This window comes from Pelophylax lessonae (assembly GCF_965119305.1).
Source record: "Pelophylax lessonae genome assembly, chromosome: 11".
Classification (NCBI taxonomy): domain Eukaryota; kingdom Metazoa; phylum Chordata; class Amphibia; order Anura; family Ranidae; genus Pelophylax; species Pelophylax lessonae.
Window position 1 is genome coordinate 212,745,919 of NC_138778.1, and position 25,556 is coordinate 212,771,474.

A 25,556-nucleotide genomic window follows, 5' to 3' on the forward strand; every position below is an offset into this window, starting at 1 on the left:
CCGGCGTCCACAGTTCTGGCTTATGTTCCTAAGGCTAGGTGGGAGGAGGATGTGGGAGACCTGGAGGATGACGAGTGGAGCGACGCCCTAGATACTTGCAAATTGGCTTCCCCTAAATTGTCCGACCGTCTCACGCAGATATATATCCTTCATCGTGCGTATCTTACCCCCGTTCTGACGGCCAAATATAGACGTGACACCTCAGACACCTGCCCTATGTGTAAACGGGAGCGGGGAACTTTTTACCACTTGTTGTGGAGCTGCCCAGAGGTTCAGGGATACTGGGCACAGATAGTCAGATTCCTTCATGACACCATGGGCTCTTCCCTCTCGCTGTTCCCCAAACCGTGCCTATTGGGAGTATTCCCTGACACCAGCATAAATAAGTTTACCACTGTTTTTCTACACGAAACCCTGTTCTCTGCCCGAAAGCTGATTGCGAGAAGTTGGATGCGAGATAGACCTCCTACTTTTCATGACTGGCTGAGGGAAGTCAATGCCACTATTCCGTACAAGAAACTTCTGTATACTCATCGTGGGTGCCCCATGAAATTTTCTAAGATTTGGGATAGGTGGATCCAGGCCCCGGAGACATGTGCTGGACCCGGTGCCCCATCCTCCTCCCCCACATGATTCCCTGGTCCGTAGGTCGTTCACAGTGTTCCTGGTCCTCCCGCTTCACATGGTCATGTAGTTGTTCCACTTCATTGATACTTGTCCAAGATACTTTCAGGTATATGTACTCACTACTATGTCCTCCTGATATTCATGCCCTGTTATTCTGGTCACTGCTTGGCTAATTACCTGTGGATTACTATACTACCCTGTTACTGTTATTTGCACTTTTTTTTTTTTGTTCAATAAAGAACCGTTCGATTTAAATAAATAAAAAATAAAAAAAATAAATATCAGTGGTCTAAGCAGGGGGGAACTGCATCACACACGGTGATTAGGGTGAGCCCAGGCACACCTGGCACACCCTATGCACACACCTTTGTAGGTGAAGTTGATCCAGGGAATTTTTGATTGCCTCTCGGGTTGATCAGGAATACATTTTTCCCCTGCTGGAGCAAATTGGTTCATGATTTGCTGGGGGTTTTAGCCTTCCTCTGGATCAACTGTGGGTAAAGGATTGTGTATATAGGATTTTATGATTTTATTTTTCCCCTTTTATCAGTCAAACAAGATGGACTTGTGTCTTTTTTCAACCAGACTAACTATGTAACGTAATCCACAGGGAGTCTTTAGCACGGTGTAAGTAGGGCAGAAATAGGTGTCAGTAGTTTTTCATTTTTATTTTGTTTTTTTACAATTATTTTACTTTAATTATTTTTTTTCACAATTTTTATAGGAGCCCTGTTAGGGGGCTTTGGTGCAATATCAGGGGTTTAAGCAAGGGGGGGGGGACTGTGCCACACAGGGTGATTAGGGTGGGCCCAGGCACACCTGGCACACCCTGTGCGCACGCCTATGGGACTCTGTCGTGTTGCACACATGTACCTTGTTATTACGGTACTAGGGAACAGGGTAGTCACGTGAGCATAATGAGTGAGCTTTAACCAACAACAGTGCACGCATGCGCTATTTTTTTTACATAAATGGGTTGCGCCTGGAGCATATGCACTGCTGTCAGGCCGGGTTCACATATGTGCGGCAGCAGTTTCCTGCCATGGGTCCGTTTTGTTCACCGGTGCAGGTCTGAATTTTTGCCTGAATTCGCACCTGAACCGGACCCAAAAACACACAGGACCCTGTTGCAATCCACTCTACGGCCGCCCCGGACATTTGGGAAGCGGCTCTATTGAGAGCTGGTCACACTCAGCTGTCATGTGATTGTTGGTGGAATAAGGGATACACATTCACTGGTGTATATGATTGGATGGTCCTAGAGGAGTTTGAAGACTCGTCCGGATTATACTCACCATTATTGGGACTTTTTTGAGCACTGTGTTTCACTTTATATTTATATTATATTTGACTGATTTTATTTTGTTTTGAGTTCACATTGGAGCGCGGCCTATTTACTCTTCGAACTGAGGCTACGTTCACATGTGGGCGCAGCGGATCACGGGCAGAATCACTGCGATTCTGCCCATGATCCGGAATCATTGCAAATCACGGGACCCCTGTGCGATGCCCGTGGTTTGCAATGGCACCCCAAACACTGTGCGATGTTGCCGGGACGCATGACGCACAAAAAAGGTACAAGAGCTTCTTTGGGGCGTCAGGCGTCCCGCGATTCTGTTTGCGTGATGTTACTGTGATTCGGCAGGCGGAAATCGTGACAACATAGCACAGCGTTTAGGGTGCCATTGCAAACCACGGGCATCGCACAGGCGGAAATTTGCAACGATTCCGGATCGCGGGCAGAGTCGCTGCGATTCTGCCCGTGATCCGCTACGCCCACATGTGAAGGTAGCCTAATAAGCTTTTGCTTTATGACACGCTGTTTTTCTTTTTGTTATAAATTATAATTATAATCACTAGCGCTAAGTAATGTGAATGGTTTAAACATCACTAGTTTATGCGCAAGCAGGGCTGGGACTGTTGGAGATATAACAGCTTTCAGCTTAGCAGATTAACTGCAGTTCACAAATAGGACACTAGATGTCGCTAATGCTCAGTGATATGCTATGCATTTCTATAATGTGTTGTAATATCCTGTACACTGTACTGAACTTGTTGGTTATCGCTTCCTGTCTGTTGTTCTTATTACAATGAGGTGACATCTTTGCTTTCTGTGTTATGTTACAATAAAGAAGCCAGTTCCTGTTTACTCCACAATGTCTGATCTGAATGGACTCCGCTGCACTCTGCAACAGTGACAAGGGGTGGGCAGAAGGGAGTGGCTGCCCTGGGCACTGTGGTATCATGTGAGGTGGGGGGGGGGGCACCACAAGGCGATGGGAGGGTGGTATGCATGTTGGGAGGGGGATTTTGAGAAGCAGCAGGGGATAAGAATTGTTCTAGGAGGGGGAAATTTGGGGTGTGTTAGGAGTGGTGATTTAGGGGGATTTGTGTTCGGAGGGGGGATGGGGAAAAACAATTTGTGCTAGGAAGGGGAATTGGGGGGGGGGGGGGGTTGTGCTAGAAGAGGTGATATGGTAGAGGGAGGAGGGGAATAGAGCTAGATTAAATATTTTGGACGGGATGGATTTGTGCTATTAGGGATGAATAGGGGGATTTGTGCTATTAGGGACGAATAGGGGGATTTGTGCTATTAGGGACGAATAGGGGGATTTGAACTAGGAGGAGAAATTATTTGTGGGGGGAGGATTTGAGCTAGGAAGGAGATGGAGGGGGGGAGTTGGTTCTGGGAGGGGGGCTTTGGAGTGGGGGGGGGATCTGTACTTGGAGAGGACATTTGAGGGATGTGAAGGGTAGAGGATTTGTGCTAGAAGAGATTATTTTTTTCTTTGGAGTGGGGGGGGGGGGGCATTTGTGCTGGGGGGGATTTCAGCAGGGGAGTTGGGAGAATTTATGCTCAGAGGATACGCATGCTGATTGGTGCTCAATTTTATTTTGGGGGGGGGGGGGGGTGTATGCTGACACATAATGCTCATACACCTTGCGGGGGGGCGCAGTTTGACATGTTCGCCCTGGGCTCTAGAAGACCTTTTCCCAGCACTGTGCTCAAGTGTTAATGTTAATTAGTCACTAATTTTATATGTCTCCAACTTACTCTGTGACGTAGTAATTCACACGTCCTATCACTGCAACATGGACGGACCCGTCAACGTCGGGGATGTGGATAGTCGGCAATTGCTTTTGCAGCTCCTCTAGCCCCGCTTGCCAACCTGTGAATAAAAAATGATGAGTTAAATAATACAAAGAGCCTGGTGAGCCCGTCCTGAGAATGGCACCAAAAAGAGTAATACTGAATATTATTACACGGCTCTTCATAATACTACACCAACTTTCCATCCTTCCCTTATTCAGTTATCGTCCCCACCCCATTACTTTACTAATCCTAATAATAATACTGTACATGACAATCTATGAAGATAACAAATGGTTCACGTTTATTTAATGGTTCACAAATAAACATATCCAGGTGTTAGAATGGCCAAGTCAAAGTCCAGACCTGAATCCAATCGAGAATCTGTGGAAAGAACTGAAAACTGCTGTTCACAAACGCTCTCCATCCAACCTCACTGAGCTCGAGCTGTTTTGCAAGGAGGAATGGGCAAAAATTTCAGTCTCTCGATGTGCAAAACTGATAGAGACATACCCCAAGCGACTTACAGCTGTAATCGCAGCAAAAGGTGGCGCTACAAAGTATTAATTTAAGGGGGCTGAATCATTTTGCACGCCCAATTTTTCAGTTTTTTATTTGTTAAAAAAGTTTGAAATATCCAATAAATTTCGTTCCACTTCATGGTTGTGTCCCACTTGTTGTTGATTCTTCAAAAAAAAAATTACAGTTTTAAATCTTTATGTTTGAAGCCTGAAATGTGGCAAAAGGTCGAAAAGTTTAAGGGGGCCGAATACTTTCGCAATGCACTGTATACAGGCTGAACACGAGCCAAAAATCAAAGCGTTGCGACATGGTAAGAGGCAAACGCAGAGCGCGCCTTTTCAACCTAGCCTGGCCTTGTGCACCAGATCACTATCATTTTAATTTGGAAATTACCTAATTAGAAAATAAAAAAATACGATTGAATTGAGAATAATGTACGCATGGCCATTTGTCCAGCATGCCAAAATTCACACCATATATAAATCATAACTGAAATGTGTTATTCCCATATGGATCTTCAAGCAAATTTAAAAAAAACTGCCCTGATTGGACCATCATCGCTTGCCCAAACCCGATCACTCACCGTACTGTAGACCCTTCAGAGTCAGCCTTCCTACAACGCCTGGATCCATCTTCTTGGCCTCTAACAGCATAAAAGCCATAGTGAAGATCAGGATCACCTTCATTATCTGGAAGAAAGGAATCATGAGCCAATGGGAGGACGACTAAACCGTTTTTGGTAAATGCTGTAGTTTCTTCAGTATAACTACTTATGCTACACACAGGGCCGGTGCTTCCACAAGGCAAACTAGGCCGCCGCCTAGGGCGAATTGCCACCTAGGGGCGCAGCCATGAGTCGGCACTCTCTCTCCATCATGAATGATCCTTGTGAGCTGAGGGGAGGGGCGGCCGTGGGGGAGGAAGAAGGGGCAGTGGAAGATGCCAGGTGTCTTGGGCAGTGCGGAACTACCAGGCCCTGGCTTTCCACCACTGTTTGGGGGCCCCAAGAGGCAGGAAGTGAGTCCACCAGCGTGCTGCCTGAATGATGATCCTCTTCGGCTGAGCGGCCTTAACCCCGGGCAGGAAGTGACTCTCTGCACTGAGCTGATGGGCAGACGTTCATTTCCCTGGGTCGGTATTAAGCAGGGAGCTGAGGAGAGCTGAACCTGAGCTCAGCACTGGAGGGCGGAACCTTTACTGGAGCAGAAGCGACAAGGCACCGGAAGGGTCTGAGGAGGTTGGCGATGAAATAAGTGCGGAGCTCTCTGACTGCTGCTTCTCCCTCCACAAGGAGCCAGTTGGAGCTGTGGTGAGCACTGTGGTCCAGGAGAAGACCGTCCTGGGAGAAGGAATCAGCAGGATCACAGTGAAGGAGGGCAGAGTGCGGGCTACTCTCTTCATACCACCCAGTGAGTGTGCCCAGAACAGGGGATCGGGGTCCCTGGGTGTTACATGGAGCATCCCTGGTATGAAAGGGAATCGGGGTCATCAGGTGTGCCATGGGGAATCGGAGTCACCAGGTGTGACATGGGGGATAGGAGTCACCGGGTGTAACGGGTTCGGGGTCACCAGGTGTGCCATGAGGAATTGGGGTCCCTGGGTGTGCCATGGGGGAATGGGGTCCCCAGATGTGACACAGAGAAACATTAGGGTCCCCAGGTGTGAAATGGGGGAACATCAGGGTTTGACATGGAGGAACATTGGGGTCAGTGGGTATCACAGCATGACATGGAGGAATATTGGGGTACCAGGGTGTGACATGGAAAAACATCAGGGTCCCTGGGTGTGACATGGAGGGACATCAGGATCCCCGGTTGTGACATGGAGGAATATGGGGGTCACTAGGTATGAGAGCATAACATGGAGGAAGCATCAGATCAGGGTCACTGGGTATGACATAGAGGAGTTTTTAACCGTTTCCCTTTTTTTTTTCTTTTTTGGGGGGGCGCAAGTAGCTGGTCTTGCCTAGGGGGTAAAATAGTCTAGCACCGGCCCTGGCTACACAAGTGTATCTGCACATTTATCTATGGAGGTAGAGGCTATGAGGATGATGGAAGACCATTTGTTTGTGCCACAATCTGATTTGTTGTTTCTCCAGTATAACTCCACTTTTTTAGTGCTAGATGAAGTGGTGAGGGGTTAGAGGCTAGAACCTTGGTCAGGTGTTATTGCTGTCTGTTGCCCCATCGGGAAGATTTTATCTCACTTTCCGTCTCGGTGACAACCCTGTCACTGGGACAAAATGTGAGAGGAGGTCACCACAACAGGCCACAGAGAACAGTTAATGCAAAAGTTCTAACTCCCCACCACTCCATCCAACACAAAAGGTGATAACATATCTCAATTTACACTTCAAACCCTAGACAGTTTCTTTTTATCTCTCAGGGGCTCTATCCCCTGTGCTAAATCTTGGGTCTGTACAACTGCTGTGCCCATTATGAGGGGTTACCACCATCCCTGTGCTGAGTTTCCAGGTCTGTACACCTGCTGTGCCCATTATGAGGGGTTACCACCATCCCTGTGCTGAGTTCCCGGGTCTGTACATCTGCTGTGCCCATTATGAGGGGTTACCACCATCCCTGTGCTGAGTTCCCGGGTCTGTACACCTGCTGTGCCCATTATGAGGAGTTCCCACATCACTGTTCTGAGTTCCCAGGTCTGTACACCTGCTTTACCCATTATGAGGGGTCCCCATCATCCCTGTGCAGAGTTCCCGGGTCTGTACACCTGCTGTGCCCATTATGAGGGGTTCCCCACCATCCCTGTGCTGAGTTTCCCATGTCTGTACACCCGCTGTGCCCATTATGAGGGGTTCCCCCCATCCCTGTGCTGAGTTTCCAGGTCTGTACACCTGCTGTGCCCATTATGAGGGGTTCCCCCCATCCCTGTGCTGAGTTTCCAGGTCTGTACACCTGCTGTGCCCATTATGAGGGGTTCCCACCATCCCTGTGCTAAGTTCCCAGGTCTGTACACCTGCTGTGCTCATTATGAGGGGTTCCCACCATCCCTGTGCAGAATTCCCAGGTCTGTACACTTGCTGTACCCATTATGAGGGGTTCCCGCCATCCCTGTGCTGAGTTCCCAGGTCTGTTCACTTGCTGTGCCCATTATGAGGGGTTCCCACCATCCCTGTGCTGGGTACCTGGGTCTGTACACCTGTTGTGCTCATTATGAGGGGTTCCTGCCATCCCTGTGCTGAGTTCCCAGGTCTGTTCACTTGCTGTGCCCATTATGAGGGGTTCCCACCATCCCTGTGCTGGGTACCTGGGTCTGTACACCTGTTGTGCTCATTATGAGGGGTTCCTGCCATCCCTGTGTTGAGTTCCCGGGTCTGTACACCTGCTGTGCCCATTATGAGGGGTTCCCACCATTCCTGTGCTGAGTTCCCAGGTCTGTACACCTGCTGTGCCCATTATGAGGGGTTCCCACCATCCCTTTGCTGAGTTCCCAGGTCTGCACACCTGCTGTGCCCATTACTAGGGGTTCCCACCGTCCCTGTGCTGAGTTCCCGGGTCTGTACACCTGCTGTGCCCATTACTAGGGGTTCCCACCGTCCCTGTGCTGAGTTCTCGGGTCTGTACACCTGCTGTGCCCATTATGAAGGGTCCCCACCATCCCTGTGCAGAGTTCCCAGGTCTGTACACCTGCTGTGCCCATCATGAGGGGTTCCCACCATCCCTGTGCTGAGTTCCCGGGTCTGTACACCTGCTGTGCCCATTATGAGGGGTTACCACCATCCCTGTGCTGAGTTCCCGGGTCTGTACACCTGCTGTGCCCATTATGAGGGGTTCCCACCATCCCAGTGGATTTGTATTTATTTAAAAGTTTTAAGGATGTAACAGGATGATCTGGACACAATGGTGAGTGGAGACACCCAAAACTCCCAGGTACCCAAGAACAAAGCCAGGAGATCTTACCATTGGGGCATCCAAATCATACAAATCCAGGGTCTGACTCTATGCACCATTAGATCACATTTGGGTGGACTGACACCTTAGTGGTTTATTAATGAGTGTTATAACATCTCCCTATACCAGTGATGGTGAACCTTGGCACCCTAGATGTTATGGAACTTCATTTGCCATGATGCTCAACTACATTGCAGAGTGCATGAGCATCATGGGAAATATAGTTCCAAAACATCTGGGGTGCCAAGGTTCACCATCACTGCCATATACTATGACCCTCATCCAATAAACCTAATCTAATTCGGTGTGATAATCATTTAACGTGTATCTAGAGCCAAAGCCTTTTGGGAGGCTTTACATAGAGTTGTACCAACAAGGGAAATTCCCAAGGACAGTTTGCAAGGACCGCTCGCCAAACTTCGCACTCCTGCTGGGAATCAGAGACGATGGGAAAGATCAATAATAGTGTGAATATAGGATACGTACAGGGCGACGTCTCTCCTCGTTGTCCAATCAGGTGGTGCAGAATTCTGTCCGATGTCTCTCCAGGTTCTCAGTAAATCATATTCTGTATTCAGCAGTCTGCAGTGAGAGTTTATACAAAAACTGAAAGAAGGAAGTAAACTGGGAGGAGTTTGAGTCAGCAAAACTATTGTGCAAAAAATTATTGCCAAAAATAATTCAGATCCAAACACCCCCACAGACAGACAGACAGAAAATCTGTGCACAGTGTTTATGTATCAATCATGTTCAGTTAAGGATAGTCCCGGAAAAGAACAATCACACATTATTACCTTGTATCTTCACTTCACCGCAAGAGAACAAATAAGAATCACAGTCGGCTAAGATCTGGAACACTGTGCCAGAAACTTAAAGGATCAGTACACCCAGAAGTGGTATTTTAGGTTTAGGTGGAGTCTAGAGGGTAGAGACAGCCCCCGAATTCCTATTTCCTAATTCCTATGGGGCATGTCCAGAAGCTGTGGAGGGATGACGCGCGCGCACCGGAAGTGACGGCGGGGCCGGTGCAGAGCATCGTGGGACCGAAGATGACGGAAGAGGACGCAGAAGAGGATCGCGCTGGCTTCAAGCTGCCCACACCTGAGATGGCAGCGCTGGACAATACATTTTCAAGGTAAGTATTTCTCCTAAAAGGTAAGTGCAACCCGGGACAGATCAGAGGCTATCCATTGTGGAATGCACTAGCCCTGACTGTCCCGGGGGTATTTTTATTAAAAAAAAGTATTCCCAGGGTGGAACTCCGCTTTAATGCGGGACATATCCTGCGGCAGGTCGGCCCTATTGTGCAAAACGACGTACCTGTACATCATTTCACGCAATAGCCAGTGGGAGTGCACGCTGATTGGCCACAAGGGGAGCCAATCAGCGGGTCCAGCGGATGTGATGTCCGCCGGCCACCCGTGATCGCTCCCCCATGGAGACAGAATGGTGGTCTTCCGATGTAAACGAGGCAGACCGCCGTTCTGTCACTGATGAACACAGGGATCCTATGTGCTTGCTATTTAGGAACACAGATCTCTATGTTCATCTAGGGAGTCCATCCCCCACACAGTTAGAAAGTACCCCCTAGGGACACACTTAACCCTTTGATCGCCTCTGGTGTTAACCCCTTCCCTGCCATTGTCATTAGTACAGTAACAGTACATATTTTTAGCACTGATCACTGTAGTGATGTCACTGGTACCCCCAAAAGTGTGAGTTAGAATCACTCCTCTAGGCTTACATTTAACCACTTGATCACCCACAGTGTTAACCCCTTCCCTGTCAGCATCATTATTACAGTAACAGTGCATATTTTTAGCACTGATTACTATAGTATTGTCACTGGTCCCCCCCAAAAAGTGTCAGAAATGTCAGTCAGGGGTCCGATCTGTCTGCCGCAATGTCGCAGTCCCACAAAAAAAACGCAAATCGCCGCCATTACTAGTAAAAATAAATAAAAATGACATAAATCTTTCCCGTAGTTAGTAGACACGATAACTTTTGCGCAAACCAACCAAAATACGCTTATTGCGATTTTCTTACCAAAAGTATGTAGCAGAAAACAAATTGGCCTAAAATGTTAAAATATTTAGACTTTTTTTTTTGGGAATGTTATATAGCAGAAAGTAAAAAATATTGGATTATTTTTCAAAATTGTTGCACTTTTTATGTTTATAGCGCAAAAAAATAAAAATAGCAGAGGTGATTAAATACCGCCAGAAGAAAGCTCTATTTGTGGGGAAAAAAGGACATGAATTTTATTTGGGTACAGCGTCGCACGACCGCGCAATTGTCAGTTAATGCAGTGCCGAATTGTAAAAAAATGTCCTGGTCATTAAGGGGTAAAACCTTCCGGAGCTAAAGTGGTTAACAATGTGAGTGTCATTACACTTTTTTCTACATTATCACTTTGATCATACTACGGTACACTTAGATGGCGCTGCTCGGCGCTACTCGTATAGGAAGACTTCGCTCGTATATCAAATTAAAATAAAAAAAAATAAAAAACATATTTTGCTCATCATGCAACACACTTCCAGACAAGTTACACGTAATCCAAGGTTTTACTGTAATTGTATATAAAATGCACTTTTTACCTTTCAACAATCCTTTCCCAGTGCTAAACTTTTCATCCAATTTTTAAATTGCTGCATTCATAAATGTCAAACTCAAAAGCCAGTATAAAAAAATAGTAATGGTAAAAAAAAAAAAAAAAAAAAAGAGCACTTGTGGGTTTAACCAATCGTTTTTGTTTTTTTTGGCATAATTCTCCTTTAGGGGGCGTGTCCCATGCCTGCATACTTTTGCTAATCGGTGTCCCTAGTGGGAGGTATGCCTGGGAGTTTTGGTGAAGTTTGATAAACTTGGTAAAGTTATCATTGTTTTTTTTTGTTTTCCTTTCCCAGTGACCCTCGGGAAGGGGGGAGACACAGGGGGTTCCCCGAGACACACAGTGCAGTTGATTTACTTAAAGCAAATAGGCTTAACTTTTCAAAGGAATTTTCCCTTAGCTTAATGAAGGAAGTGAAGCTGTGCCAACTTTTATCTTCCAATTATGTGTAAGCAAGAAAAACTTTTATTTTCCTTGCATGTGGTTGGGAACTCCCCTGAAAAGTTATTAGTTAACCACTTTAAGACCGGAAGGATTTGCCCCCTTCCTGACATGGCCCTATTTTGCGATTCGGCATTGCATTAATTTAACGGACAATTGCACAGTCGTGCAACGCTGTACCCAAATAAAATTGATGTCCTTTTTTCCCCACAAATAGAGTTTTCTTTTGGTGGTATTTGATCACCTGTGCGATTTTATTTTTTGCGCTATAAACAAAAAAAAGAGCAACAATTTTGAAAAAAAAATATATTTTTCACATTCTTTTATATGAAATTCTAAAAAAAAAAAAATCTAAAAATCAAAATGTTTTAACATTTTAGGCCAATTTGTTTTTCTGCTACACATTTTTGGCAATAAGCGTATTTTGATTGGTTTGCGCAAAAGTTATCGCATCTACTAACTACGGGAAAGATTTATGTCATTTTTATTGTTTTTTTTTTTTTACTAGTAATGGCGGCGATCTGTGATTTTTTGCGGGGCTGCGACATTGCAGCGGACAGATCGGACCCCTAACTGACATTTTTGACACTTTTGGGGGGACCAGTGACATTACTACAGTAATCAGTGCTAAAAATATGCACTGTTACTGTAATAATGACACTGGCAGGGAAGGGGTTAACAGTGTGGGTGATCAAGGGGTTAAATGTGTACCTAGGGGCGTGTTTCTAACTGTGGGGGGGCGTGGCTTGTGGAATGATCATAGAGACATGCATAGGTGTGCACAGCCTATTGCATTAGGGTGTGCACCTCAAAGCTCAAACACATATGTGTGTGTATATATATATATATACTGATGGTGTCAGTAGAGCAGTGAACAGTGTCAGTAAGGCAGAGATTGGTGTATTTTTTATTTGTATTAATTTATTTTTTATTCTTTTCTTACACTTTTTTTTTTTTTTTTAATTTTTACACATTTTTTACAAGGCCCATTAGGGGACTTTGATAAAATATCAGGGGTTTAAGCAGGGGGAATCTGTGCCACCCAGAGTGATAAGGGTGTGCCCAGGCACACCTGGCACACCCTGTGCGCACTCCTATGGAGACATGTCATCCTATTTAGAAGGATCACAGGAGCTCTGTGATCATTCCAGGGAGAAGAACGGTCAGTTGTGTTTACAACAGCCGACCATTCTTCTCTCTCAGCGGGGAACGATCGCGGGTGTCAGGCGGCAATCAAAGCCGCCTGCCCGCTGCACCGGCTTTCCTGCTGACGAGCGGGAGCGCGCTGCCGGCAGTGCACGCTCACCCCCTAGCCTCCCGAGAGCGAGCACCATACATGGCCACCATGGCACTCCACAGCACCATGGTAGTTCATTGAGAACTACAAGCCAACAACCACCAAGGATGTTGCAGCTTGTAGTTCATTCATACACTGAGCTGTGTGAACGAATGACGTGGCCATATGGGCGGAGCCCCACATGACCGCGCTGATTTCAAAAAGTGACAGCTAGTTCAGGGGAGGGGGGAATCAGGCGCGGCTGCAGCATTGGGAACATGTTACACGTTCCACCCTAAAAAACGGGTGGAAAATGTAACATGTTCCCAAAGGTGAAAGGTTAAATCACCCCCAGTGAGTGACGTCCTTCCAGTGAAGTAGAAGTCAGGAATAAAATCTTATAAAAAACATATAAACACACAGAGGGCGCACGGACCAGGTGCATTATCCTGAGACAAATAACTTATTGTATAAAAACATGGTAAGTATTATACTCACAAAGTTGCAATTGTAAAAAGGGCATCACAGATCTCAGCAACATCCATCCAATTGTATCAGCATATACAACAGAAACTGAAGACCCCCTTGGGCTGACGGGTTTCGAGGAATTCCTCTTCTTCAGAGCCAAATCTGGCAGAGGTGTGGCTCTGAAGAAGAGGAATTCCTCGAAACACGTCATGTTTTTATACAATAAATTATTTGTCCTGGTCGGTGCGCCCTCAAGACAGTGGCTATCCGCTTTTTAAGTGTAACGGAGCTCTAAACATAGCCACCTGGAGGGGCCATTTTCCTAAGCGCAGGAGACATTGTGTTTGTGACTGTTTCAGAAATACAATCTTGACTGGGTCCTAAACCTTCCTCACTCTGTTCAAAATTTCTTTCTAGAGTTGGGCTTAAACACAGCTCCCAACTGTCCCGGATTTCAAGGGACTGTCCCGGATTTCGAGGGACTGTCCCAGATTTCGACAGACTATCCCAGATTTCGAGGGACTGTCCCGGATTTCGAGGGACTGTCCTGGATTTTGACAGACTGTCCCGGATTTCGAGGGACTGTCCTGGATTTCGAGGGACTGTCCCGGATTTCGACAGACTGTCCCGGATTTTGAGGGACTGTCCGGGATTTTGACGGACTGTCCCTGATTTGGAGTAAAGTCTATCTGTCCTCCTCATTTGTCCCTCATTTTGGTCTGATCTATATAATTGTATATTAAATGAACGATTTATTTTTTAAAAAGTCTTCCCCTTTGCTCAACCTTTCATTCAGTCTCTAAATTGCTGCATTTGTAAATTTCAAAAGCGAGTATAAAGGAATAGTAGTGGTGAAACAAAAAGCACTTCTGGGTTTTTGTTTGTTTAAGTCAAGTCATGAGAGGGGGGTGTGTCCTATGCCTATATTGTTTTGCTAATAGGGGTCCCTCATTCCCATCTCAAAAAGTTGGGAGGCATGGGCTTAAAGTTTATTAAAAGCAAAAACTTTCATTTTCCATTTTTGGATAGAGTAAGGAATGGCCCTATTGCAGACAAATCCCTTCACTTTCTGTCCTATAAACACAACAGGAAGTGGAAGGAAATCTCTCAAAAATAAGGTCTGGTTGCAATAAATACAGGTGTCCCCCATTGGAAATTTCGCCCTCTTTTCCTGTTCGGTTGACAACCAATAATTTTAGCTTTTACTATCATTTTTGATTTGACAATGGTCACCGGGACAAACAGAGAGCATACATTCTCTAGTGGGGAAACTGCAATGAAGACCTGGTAGGGGCCCTTACCTCCCTAACTCCATCCACAACTTAACCAAAAAATTATTTTGGATGTAGCGAGATTGAATTATCAGCTATGTGCATCTCTAGTTCTCATTAGAGCATCCCTGCTGTGCCCAACCCCATACCTCATGGTGGCCAGCCTTCAGTCTTCTAACTTTGTGCAGCAGGAGCAGTGGTGGATATACCAGGGTCACAAAGGTCACACATGTGAAAGGGTCACACTGCTGGCAACTTGCTTGTGATTTCCTTGTGACTTTTGTGATTTAAAGTGGCTATAAAGGCAGGTTTTTTACCTTCATACAATCTATGCAATAAAATAAAAAAAAAAACCTATGTGCACCCCCTCCCCCCCAACTACCCTATACTTACCTGAGCCCCATCTTACTCCACCGATGTGCACAAGAGCCTTGTCCGGGGACTCTCCCTCCTCATTTGCTGAGACAGCAGCAGGAGCCAATGAGGAGAGAAAGGGGCAGGGCAGAGCACGGCTCTGTGTGTGAATGGACACACAGAGCAGCGGCTTGGGAGCGAGCCTGCTCAGGTGCCCCCAGAGCAAAGTGCTTGCTGTGGGGGCACTCAGCAGGAGAGAGAAGCCAGGAGCGCCAGCGGGGAACCCGAGAAGAGGAGGATCTGGGCTGCTCTGTGCAAAACTAACTGCACAGAACAGGTAAGTATGACAAGTTTAAGCCTTTAAGATCACTTTAACATTGCAGTCTATGGCACTCAAATCGCACCAAAGTTGCAGAAAAGTAGTTCAACCTTTTTTTGTTGCTGTGACTTAAGTTGCATTGATTAAGACGGCACCCATTGAAATGAATGTGTTTTGACCTATCAAGCAACTTGCGACACATTGAGTCGCACAACAAAGTCGCAGCAGTGTGAACTGGGGCTTATAAAGGGCCCCATGATGGGAGTACAGGGTTTCAAGGATCAGTGGGGAGGGCCCCGGGACCAGAAAAAAAGGGCCTCGGGACCAAAGGAAAGGACCCCAGGACCAGAGGAAAGGACCCCGGGAACAGAGGAAAGGACCCCGGGAACAGAGGAAAGGACCCCGGGAACAGAGGAAAGGACCCCGGGAACAGAGGAAAGGACACCGGGAAAAGAGGAAAGGACACCCGGAAAAGAGGAAAGGACCCTGGGAAAAGAGGAAAGGACCCCGGGAACAGAAGAAGGGCTCCAGGACCAGAGAAAATGGCCCCAGGACCAGAAGAAAGGGCTACAGGACGAAAGGAACGGGCCCTGGGACCAGAGGAAAGGGCCCTGGGAAAGAAGGAAAGGGCCCTGGGACCGAAGGAAAGGGCCCCGGGAACAAAGGAAAAAGCCCTGGGAACAAAGTAAAGGACCCTAGGACCAGAGGAAAGGACCCTAAGACTTAAAGACAAGGGCCCTGGGACCGAAGGAAAGGGCCCTGGGACCGAAGGAAAGGGCCCTGGGACCGAAGGAAAGGGCCCCGGGAACAAAGGAAAAAGCCCCGGGAACGAAGTAAAGGACCCTAGGACCAGAGGAAAGGGACCTGGGACAGAAGGAAAGGGCCACAGCAGTCAGGGGTGCCCTTCATGGTTTCTTATACTGGGGCCCTGAAGGTTCTAGTTACACCTCTAAACAGGATAAATGGTGCATGGGGAGAGGAGAGGGATCCCTAGAAATAAAAAAAAAATGTGGTCTTCTAATACACTTTAATATTCTGGACATTTTCTAGATGTTATGACATAACAGTGGAATTCCCCTCCAAATAAAACTCCAATGTATGGAGAGGACACTTTCCTGGAAGAAGACATAATACAGAAATGAGGTATTCATAGTGTCTGATGTAGCTCTTCTCTGAATTGTTGAGTAGCTGATAATTCTCAGGAATGGGGATCAGAAAGAACAAAGGATGGTTTCAATCTGGACAGATCTCCTCCGAATCATCATGGAATCACTCATGGGTTACACCCTGCTCGTTGTATTAGGCTAGGTTCACAACTTTGGAGGTTGCGGTTGATGCATTTTTCCAGTGAGTTTTGCGTTTGACGTGTTTTTGATTTTTTTTTTTATATCTGTTATTAAAGAAAAATGATTGCAAACATAGAAGGTGTAATGACATTACAGGATATCTGTAACAGGAATGAATACAAATAAATGCAAAGGAAAATCCCCCGGAAACCAACAGGGAAGTCATTTTCAAGAGTGAGAGGTATAAAAGAGTACAAAGGCCTGGGTCCGGGATGGCATTAAGGGGTTTATATTGAGCAATAGTTGAGGGACAAATTTGAGATGAACGTAAGGTAGGGATGAGAAGGTGCTTACAAAAGGACGTTCTTGATCAATAATAGAGAAAATAAATTGGAACCGGCCACATCTGGAGTATTCTTTCCAGTTCTGGTCCTCAATCCTCAGAAAGGATGTCCTGGAACTGGAGAGAGGATCCAGAGAAGGGCAACTAAACTGATTAGGGGATTGGAGGGCCTTAATTATGAGGAGCGTTTGCAAGCGCTTGATTTATTCTACCTGGAGAAGAGATGCCTGAGGGGGGACATGATAGCGAATTACAAATACCTCAATGGTGATCTCAGCATAGGAAAAAAACGATTTAGTCTCAAGGAGTGTAAGAGGACACGTGGCCACACAATGAGATTAGAGGAGAGGCAGTTTAACCTTAGGCTACTTTAAGTTTTTTTTACTGTAAGGGCGATATGATTGTGGAACTCTGTTCCACAATTGGTGGTAGCTGCGGGGAGTATTTCTACTTTTAAAAGACTCTAGGAAGTGCATCTCAAAGATCACAACATTCAGGGTTATGGGAAATTAATACGTCCACACACACCTACACAGGTTGAACTGGATGGACTATTGTCTTTATTCAACCTCAACTACTATGAGAGGGGGAGAAAAGGAAAAGGAGAGCTGCCGGTGTCAAGTGGATTACTTAACATAAAAAGTAGGATTACAAGAATCGAAAGACAAAATTTTCAGTAAATCACAGATCACAATGGTGGTGAGATTGTTACGTTAGAGACTGAGAGCACAGGATTCGTTGCCAGAATGGTTGGTTGATCGCTCTAGCATAATTTCTTTATAGCAGGAGGTGGTTTTGAATTTGAACCAGTGGGCCCATATTTTGGTGTGATGACTGATATTGCCTTTGGCTGTATGGGTAAGTTCTTCTAATAGACAAACTTCCTCTATTTTTAGCATCCATTGTTTCAAAGTGGGTACAGTTGGTTGGCCCCAAAGGGCAGGAAAAAGAGCCTTCGCCGTGTTCGAGAGAAGAGGGGTGAGAGATCATTTATATGGGCCAACTGGTTCAGAGGTGCCATGTAAAAGTATAGTCCATGGGTAGGAGGGAAGAGAGAGCTTAGTTATTTGGTTTAAAAGTCTGAGTAATTGCCTTACTGGAGTTCTGGCGTTCCAGATGGAGGGGATCGCAGTGGCGGCAGGCGCCATGAATCCAGGGGGCATTCTCCTTGCTCCACAGTTGGGGACAAGGGACATCTAATTATATTTGATGTCGTTTGGGAAATCAGGATATTGAGTGACAGTGGGCACTTTCTACGTGGACAGTGGGCCTGTTCAGGTATCCTGTCGGATAGTGCCTCTCGTCGAAAAATGCATCTGACGGACTGCGCATGTGCGGCAAATGACGTCACTCCAGTCCGTCAGATGCATTTTTCGACGAGAGCCACTATCCGACAGGACACCGGCGTCAAATCAGTACCCTTTGCCTGAACCTGTCCTATTTTTGAAGATCCAAATCTTTTTTACCCCTTGTGGACACCTGGGTACTTGTCTGGTGTGTGGTATTCCTGTGGATGTGGTCGGCTGCAGCCCCATAATAATCAATATTTGGGTTTTAATGTATGCGGTTACATGGATCAATTGGTCTTGTCATCCCAAGATCTAGTTTGCTAAATGCATTCTTAGACCCCTGACGAAGAGAAAGACCTTACATCTCGAAAACGCGTTGGGTCTCAACTGTCCTTGTTGTGAGCAGTTCTTTATGAATGCTATCCTTTTTAGATCATGTCAACCGCTTATTCTTTTTAATTGTTTGTCAAACCTAATATTGTTGTATGTCATATTTTATTGCCTTTGTAAATAAAATTATTTTTTGACAATAATTTTTTTTTCTCCTTTTACTATTATTATTATATACTTTCTCAACTTTTTTGCCCTTCAAAATCCCAGCTAGAGGGAATCTTTTTGCATTGTTGTAGAAGTAGGGACGTAGTAACGGGAAGTTCCACCAGATATGGGCGTGGGACGCAATGTACCCACAACTCCTCCAGCACAATAGGGAGTTGGAAGGGAACATATTATGTAACTTTAGTGGGGTGTAGAGCCATCTGGCTAAAAGTTTGTAGCTAGTCTCCGCCATTTTGGATGAAATTGAGTAGGATTTTGTCCCTTTGCTTATTCGGGAGATTGGACTCCCGTTTATCAAAGAAGTCTGGATAAGGATGTCCTTGAAGTGTGATGAGGCCTTTATAGAACTGTGAAGCACAGTGAAGTGGAGGATTGTAATGTTCTGGTACCTTTGGGTACCCTAATTACTCTTTCATAAGTGTATGCGCCCCACCATTCTCTTTTGGTAAGGTGCGCATACACCTTTAAGACTGATGCTGTCATCACTGAGCGCCGGACTGGATGGCTATTTAGATCGCCGGCTCTCACTCACATGTGTTCGTTCAAACTGCTTTGTGCCTTGATGCTAACCTGTCTTGAAGCTCTCATGCTTGCAAGCATACCTCGCTGTCGGAACCACGCTGCGCTGATCCCTGTATCCCGCTACCGGATCATCCGCTCTTGCCGAACCTCTCCTCTGCTACATTGCTATTAGTGATAAGTACCCCACAGGGGAAACCTCTATAACCTTTATACTAAAGCTTACACTATCTAGCTCTGCATACTAAGGACTATTACTACATCTGCATTATCTAAGATTGCTAGCTCTTGAGCCTACTACCACCTGTTCTTGCACTGGGTTGATCTCTCTTGTATGTCCACCTGCTACTCTGTCATCTACTACCATACATGATTGCTAAACCTATCTGCATCCCATCTGTTACTATCTTACTTTCAAGAACATTTCCTTTCAAGTGTCTGTCATCTACCATCTCTACCCAACCTGTCTCTTCAGCCTATCATCACTGTGTTACTATATACATAAGTCACTCTAGGAAACATCTTATTGAGTGTGTGTATTTACTTGCTGAATTGAGATCATCCACACATGATGAGTCATTGGGAGTTGGGAATGGTGTCTCAGCGTTTCTCTACATGACTACTGAAGTGGAATATTTCTACAGCTGAAAATCCACATCATACGTAAAACGCAGGAGCGTTACAGATTGAACGAACCACAAATGGATTCAGCAGAAATAACCACTCAGATGACACAATTTAAACAGCAAGTAACTGCGTTAATACACGCACTTGCTGAATTAAAAGAAGACAATCAGGCTCTGTCGCAGCAGGTAATTAGACTGACACAACTTACCACTGCTCAGTCCCCTGAACCCAAAATAAATCCTCCTTTGGTATTTACAGGCGATCGCAAAAAATTTTGCGAATTTAAAAACGCATGTGAGTTACTTTTCTTGCTAAAACCCTGTACCTACCTTACTGATCACATTAAGGTTTGTACTATTATTTCTTACCTAACAGGCGATCCTTGGGCCTGGGCAGACTCTCTTTTTGAGAAAAACGACCAGCTTCTCAACTCCTATGCCTTGTTCCTAGCAGAACTCACTAGCCTTTATGATGATCCCAATAGGCAGAGTACTGCCGATCTTCAATTAAGATCCTTGAAACAAGGTAGGAGACCTGTAGAAGACTTTGTCGCAGAATTCAAGAGATGGACCCTTGATTCAGAATGGAATGATGCATCTCTGAAAACCCAATTTAGGCTTGGCCTATCAGAGGCCGTTAAAGACGAGCTCGCCCGAGCGGATCTGCCAAAAACCCTGGATGCATTGATACAACTCAGTATCACCATAAATAGAAGACTACGAGAAAGAAAGGCTGAGAAAATGGGAATGCCATTATCCAGTTCTTCTCGGATTTCGGCCGTTGACCCCGTTCCTATGGAGGTAGGAACCATACGCCCACCTCTATCAACTATGGAAAGAGCCAAAAGACGATCTGGTAATCTCTGCTTGTACTGTGCATCCCCGGATCACAAGATAAACTTCTGTCCCCTAGTCTACAAAAAGAAGGGTGAGTGTTCACATGTCCTCCTAGGGGGATTGACAACTTCAATCACTAACCCTTACCTTTCTGTTTGCTTAACATTACAGTGGGACCAGAACAGGATTACTACTAAGGCCATGATTGACACAGGATCTTGTGGAAATTATATTGACATACGTTTTGCTGCTTTAAATAAAGTTCCTATTATTTCTAAACTTAAACCTGTCTCAGTGAGTCTTATTAACGGTGTTCCTTTATCCTCTGGTCCTATCACTGATCAGACACAGGCACTCCTAGTCACTACTAACGGGTCTCATATGGAGACCACTACCTTCGATCTAATACCTTCACCCCACTTTCCCATTGTGTTGGGACTTCCCTGGTTGCACACACATCAACCAACCATAGATTGGAAGGAACGGACCCTGGCCTTCCTCTCTTGCTATTGCGAGGGTACGTGTAACCTCCCGTCTTTCGGGAAGATCCTGTCTGTGGTGACAGATGAGATTGCACCACTATGTTATCAGGATCTCTCTGAGGTTTTTCTTGAGAAAAATGCTCAAGCACTACCTCCCCATCGAGACTATGATTGTAGCATTGATCTACTCCCAAATAGCAAATTGCCGTTCGGTCATGTTTATCCTCTTTCACAGGATGAACTTTCCCATCTCAAAGACTATTTGGATGAGAATTTGAAGAAAGGTTTTATTAGACCTTCCACTTCTTCCACAGCAGCAGGACTCTTTTTTGTCCGCAATAAGGACTCAAGTCTCAGGCCTATCATCGACTATAGGCAATTGAATGCTATTACAATAAAAGATCGCTATCCTCTACCGCTTATCCCTGAGCTCATTGAGCAGGTGCGTGCAGCTACCTATTTTTCAAAATTGGATCTGAAAGGAGCATACAATCTCATTCGAATCCGTGCTGGACACGAGTGGAAGACTGCATTCAGAACCAGATACAGATTGTTCGAATATCTTGTAATGGCATTCGGGCTATGCAACGCCCCTGCAGTTTTTCAACGATTTATAAACAATATTTTCAGAGACTTACTAGATGTCTGTGTTGTGGTATATCTGGACGATATACTTATATATTCACGATCCCTGTCTGAACACATAAGACATGTAAGACTAGTATTATCGAGATTGCTTGCACACAACCTTTATGTGAAACTAAAAAAAAATGCTTGTTTCATAAAGAAGAGGTACTGTTTCTAGGCTACATCATATCCAAAACAGGAATCGAGATGGACATGAGTAAGATATCCTGCATTCAGGATTGGCCTACACCAACCACACGCAAGGCGCTACGATTCCTTGGATTTTCGAATTTCTACAGGAAGTTCATCAGAAACTTCTCTGCCATTGTGAGACCCCTCACACAGCTCACTAGCATTAAAAAAACATTCAAATGGTCAGATGAAGCAAATAAAGCTTTTCACCTGTTAAAGACAAGGTTTACTTCTGCTCCCATACTACGCCATCCAGACCCATCCCTCCAATACATTCTGGAAGTAGATGCGTCAAACATGGCAGTAGGGGCAATACTCTCCCAACGACCAACTCACACTTCACCACTTCATCCAGTCGCCTTTTTTTCTAAATCCCTAAGCAGTCCAGAGATAAATTACCCCGTGGGTGAAAAGGAACTGCTTGCTATAAAATTGGCTCTGGAGAATTGGCGACATCTACTCGAAGGCACCCAATTACCAATACTTATATACACGGACCATAAAAATCTCCAATATCTTCAGACTAACAAAACTCTCTCTCACCGACAGGTACGATGGTCACTATTCTTTCTAAGGTTTAACTTCCTAGTGACCTACACACCTGCAGATAAGAACAAAAAGGCGGATGCACTATCACGACTAACTGAAGAAAACTACTTCGAAATCCCTTCCGTTCCTATAATACCTCACAAACGCATTATTGGAGTTGTCCGTTCCTTGAAGGAAGAGGTTTTGCATGGTATAAGTTTGGATTCACCCCCACCACAACTAAATACTGATGCAGAAGGCTTCCTCTACTACAACGACAAACTTTATATACCACCTACCATACGCACCAAGATCTTGGAATTATCGCATGATGTGCCTATGGCAGGACATATGGGTATGACAAAGACTCTTAATCTGATTACCAGGCAATTCCGGTGGCCTGACATGAAAACATCTATACAAAAATTTGTCTCTTCATGCAATGTCTGTGCCAGGTCCAAAATTGACACTACGAGACCATCCGGTCTACTATGCAGTCTACCAATACCCCAAACTCCATGGGAAGTTGTGTCCTTGGACTTTATAGTGGAATTGCCTCCTTCCAAAGGATTTAATACCATCTTAGTGTCAGTGGACCATCTGACAAAAATGGCACATTTCATTGCTATTCGCAGACTACCTTCGTCCAAACAAACGGCAGAACTCCTGATGAAACATGTCTTTGTGAACACTAAGTTACATGGTATCCCAAAAACTCTTCTGTCTGACCGTGGATCACAATTTATTTCCAAGTTCTGGCAAGAACTATGTCACATACTACGGATCGAGCGGAAGCTCACTTCTCCTTACCATCCGCAGACCAACGGACCAACGGACAGACTGAAAGAGTCAACCAATGCATCGAGCAATATTTATGTTGTTACACTTCTTACCAACAGGATGATTGGGTGGATCTTCTCCCTCTGGCAGAATTTGCCTACAACAACGCAACCCACAGTACGACCAAGCAGAGTCCGTTCTACTTGAACTATGGGTTCCATCCCTCTATTCTCCCTCCACGCATCCTTCCTTCAAATAACCCAGTAGCCTCAGACTATCTTACCCAAATAAAGGACTCTCTGGGTTTGCTTAACACTACCATTGCACACGCTCATAGTCAACAAAAGAAGTACTATGATCTTCGCAGAAGACCTTCTCCTTAGTACGCTATCGGGGACCTCGTTTGGCTCTCAACAAAAAATTTAAGACTGAAAATCCCTAGCAAAAAGCTTGGACCTCTGTTCTTGGGACCTTTCCCAATCAAGAAACTTATTGGAAAAGCTGCAGTACAGCTTACATTGCCAATAGACCTCAAAATACATCCCATTTTCCATGTGTCGCTACTGAAGCCCCATGCTCCTGACCAAGGAATAAGGCCTACTATCCCACCTCCTCCTCCTGTACAAGTTGAAGGTGGAGAAGAATATGAGATAAAAGAGATTCTGGATTCTCGTATCCACAGAGGAAGACTTCAGTACTTGGTTCGATGGAAGAACTATGGGCCCCAAGACGACACCTGGCTAAACACCTCTGACATACATGCCTCTAGATTAATCCGCAATTTTCATGCGAAGTACCCAGACAAACCAGCTCCAGAGGCCTTCAGGAGCCGGCCTTAAGGGGGGGGTACTGTAATGTTCTGGTACCTTTGGGTACCCTAATTACTCTTTCATAAGTGTATGCTCCCCACCATTCTCTTTTGGTAAGGTGCGCATACACCTTTAAGACTGATGCTGTCATCACTGAGCGCCGGACTGGATGGCTATTTAGATCGCCGGCTCTCACTCACATGTGTTCGTTCAAACTGCTTTGTGCCTTGATGCTAACCTGTCTTGAAGCTCTCATGCTTGCAAGCATACCTCGCTGTCGGAACCACGCTGCGCTGATCCCTGTATCCCGCTACCGGATCATCCGCTCTTGCCGAACCTCTCCTCTGCTACATTGCTATTAGTGATAAGTACCCCACAGGGGAAACCTCTATAACCTTTATACTAAAGCTTACACTATCTAGCTCTGCATACTAAGGACTATTACTACATCTGCATTATCTAAGATTGCTAGCTCTTGAGCCTACTACCACCTGTTCTTGCACTGGGTTGATCTCTCTTGTATGTCCACCTGCTACTCTGTCATCTACTACCATACATGATTGCTAAACCTATCTGCATCCCATCTGTTACTATCTTACTTTCAAGAACATTTCCTTTCAAGTGTCTGTCATCTACCATCTCTACCCAACCTGTCTCTTCAGCCTATCATCACTGTGTTACTATATACATAAGTCACTCTAGGAAACATCTTATTGAGTGTGTGTATTTACTTGCTGAATTGAGATCATCCACACATGATGAGTCATTGAGAGTTGGGAATGGTGTCTCAGCGTTTCTCTACATGACTACTGAAGTGGAATATTTCTACAGCTGAAAATCCACATCATACGTAAAACGCAGGAGCGTTACAAGGATCCTTGTGATTGAACAAAGCCTCCATAGGGTTAAAATCCTGCCGGTCTCACAAGGGATGGAGTGAAGAAATTAAGTTAGTAGTTTGTATCTCCATTTGTCCATGAATGAAATGTTTGAGGTGTTTTTAATGCATTTTCAGGTTTTATTTTTTGGCTAATAGGAAAGTATGACAGTTCTGTTCATAGAGTGCGACTTTGGTGCGACTTTACACTGTCTGGCACTCAAGTAGCATCAAAGTCGCACTCTATGAACAGAACGGTCATACTTTCCTATTAGCCAAAAAAAAGCGTGTTTGTGCTTGGAGGGGGGGGGAGGGATTTCAGCAGGGGGGCAGATCTCTACTGGGAGGAGGGGGAATTTATGATTAGAAGGGTAAGCATGCAGATTAGTGCTCAACATTTTTTTTTTGGGGGGGGGGGCAATTTGACATGTTCACTCTGGGCTCTGGCTGACCTTGTCCTGGCAGTGCCAGTATGGCCAGCTTTAGCCCATCCTGCTATTGCCCCCCCACCCCGTTTACCTTGCTCCATCCGGTGATGTCCCTGGTAATTAGATCTCAGAGGTCACCTGGCATCTGACAGTTGCTGCTCTGGCAACTGCCTAACCTCACACCGTTCCTAACTGACACCACAAGATGCCCTCTAATATCTTTAGTCACAAACGCCTCTGCTGTGCCCCTCTCTGATTTAGTTTCACTTAGCTACTCTATTTATGATTCTCCTTGACACCCCCCCCCCCCCCCCCATCCAATGATAGTGCCCTTGCTGGCCTCTGGGACCATGTCATTGGACAATAGCATGGTGGCTGTCAATGATATGCCAACCCCAATGCACCTTGCAAACACATGTGAGTTAGACCCCGTTCACACTGGGTCGCCTGACAGGTCGCCGTAGGTCGCCTGCCATAGAGAAGC

The 25,556-nt window shown here is 45.5% G+C and overlaps 1 protein-coding gene across 1 annotated transcript in view; it reads right to left on the reverse strand.

The window, feature by feature from the left end:
• The window catches only part of LOC309567495 (bactericidal permeability-increasing protein-like), a gene marked incomplete at its 3' end in the record, with an annotated part of 130,849 nt that overhangs the window by 95,279 nt on the left and 10,014 nt on the right, over positions 1–25,556 (reverse strand). Inside the window, exons 2-3 of the mRNA XM_082272882.1 lie at positions 4,824–4,929; positions 3,683–3,797 (exon numbers count right to left, since the gene is read on the reverse strand). Coding sequence (XP_082129008.1) covers positions 3,683–3,797; positions 4,824–4,929 — 221 coding nt within the window. The remainder of the gene's footprint in view (positions 1–3,682; positions 3,798–4,823; positions 4,930–25,556) is intronic.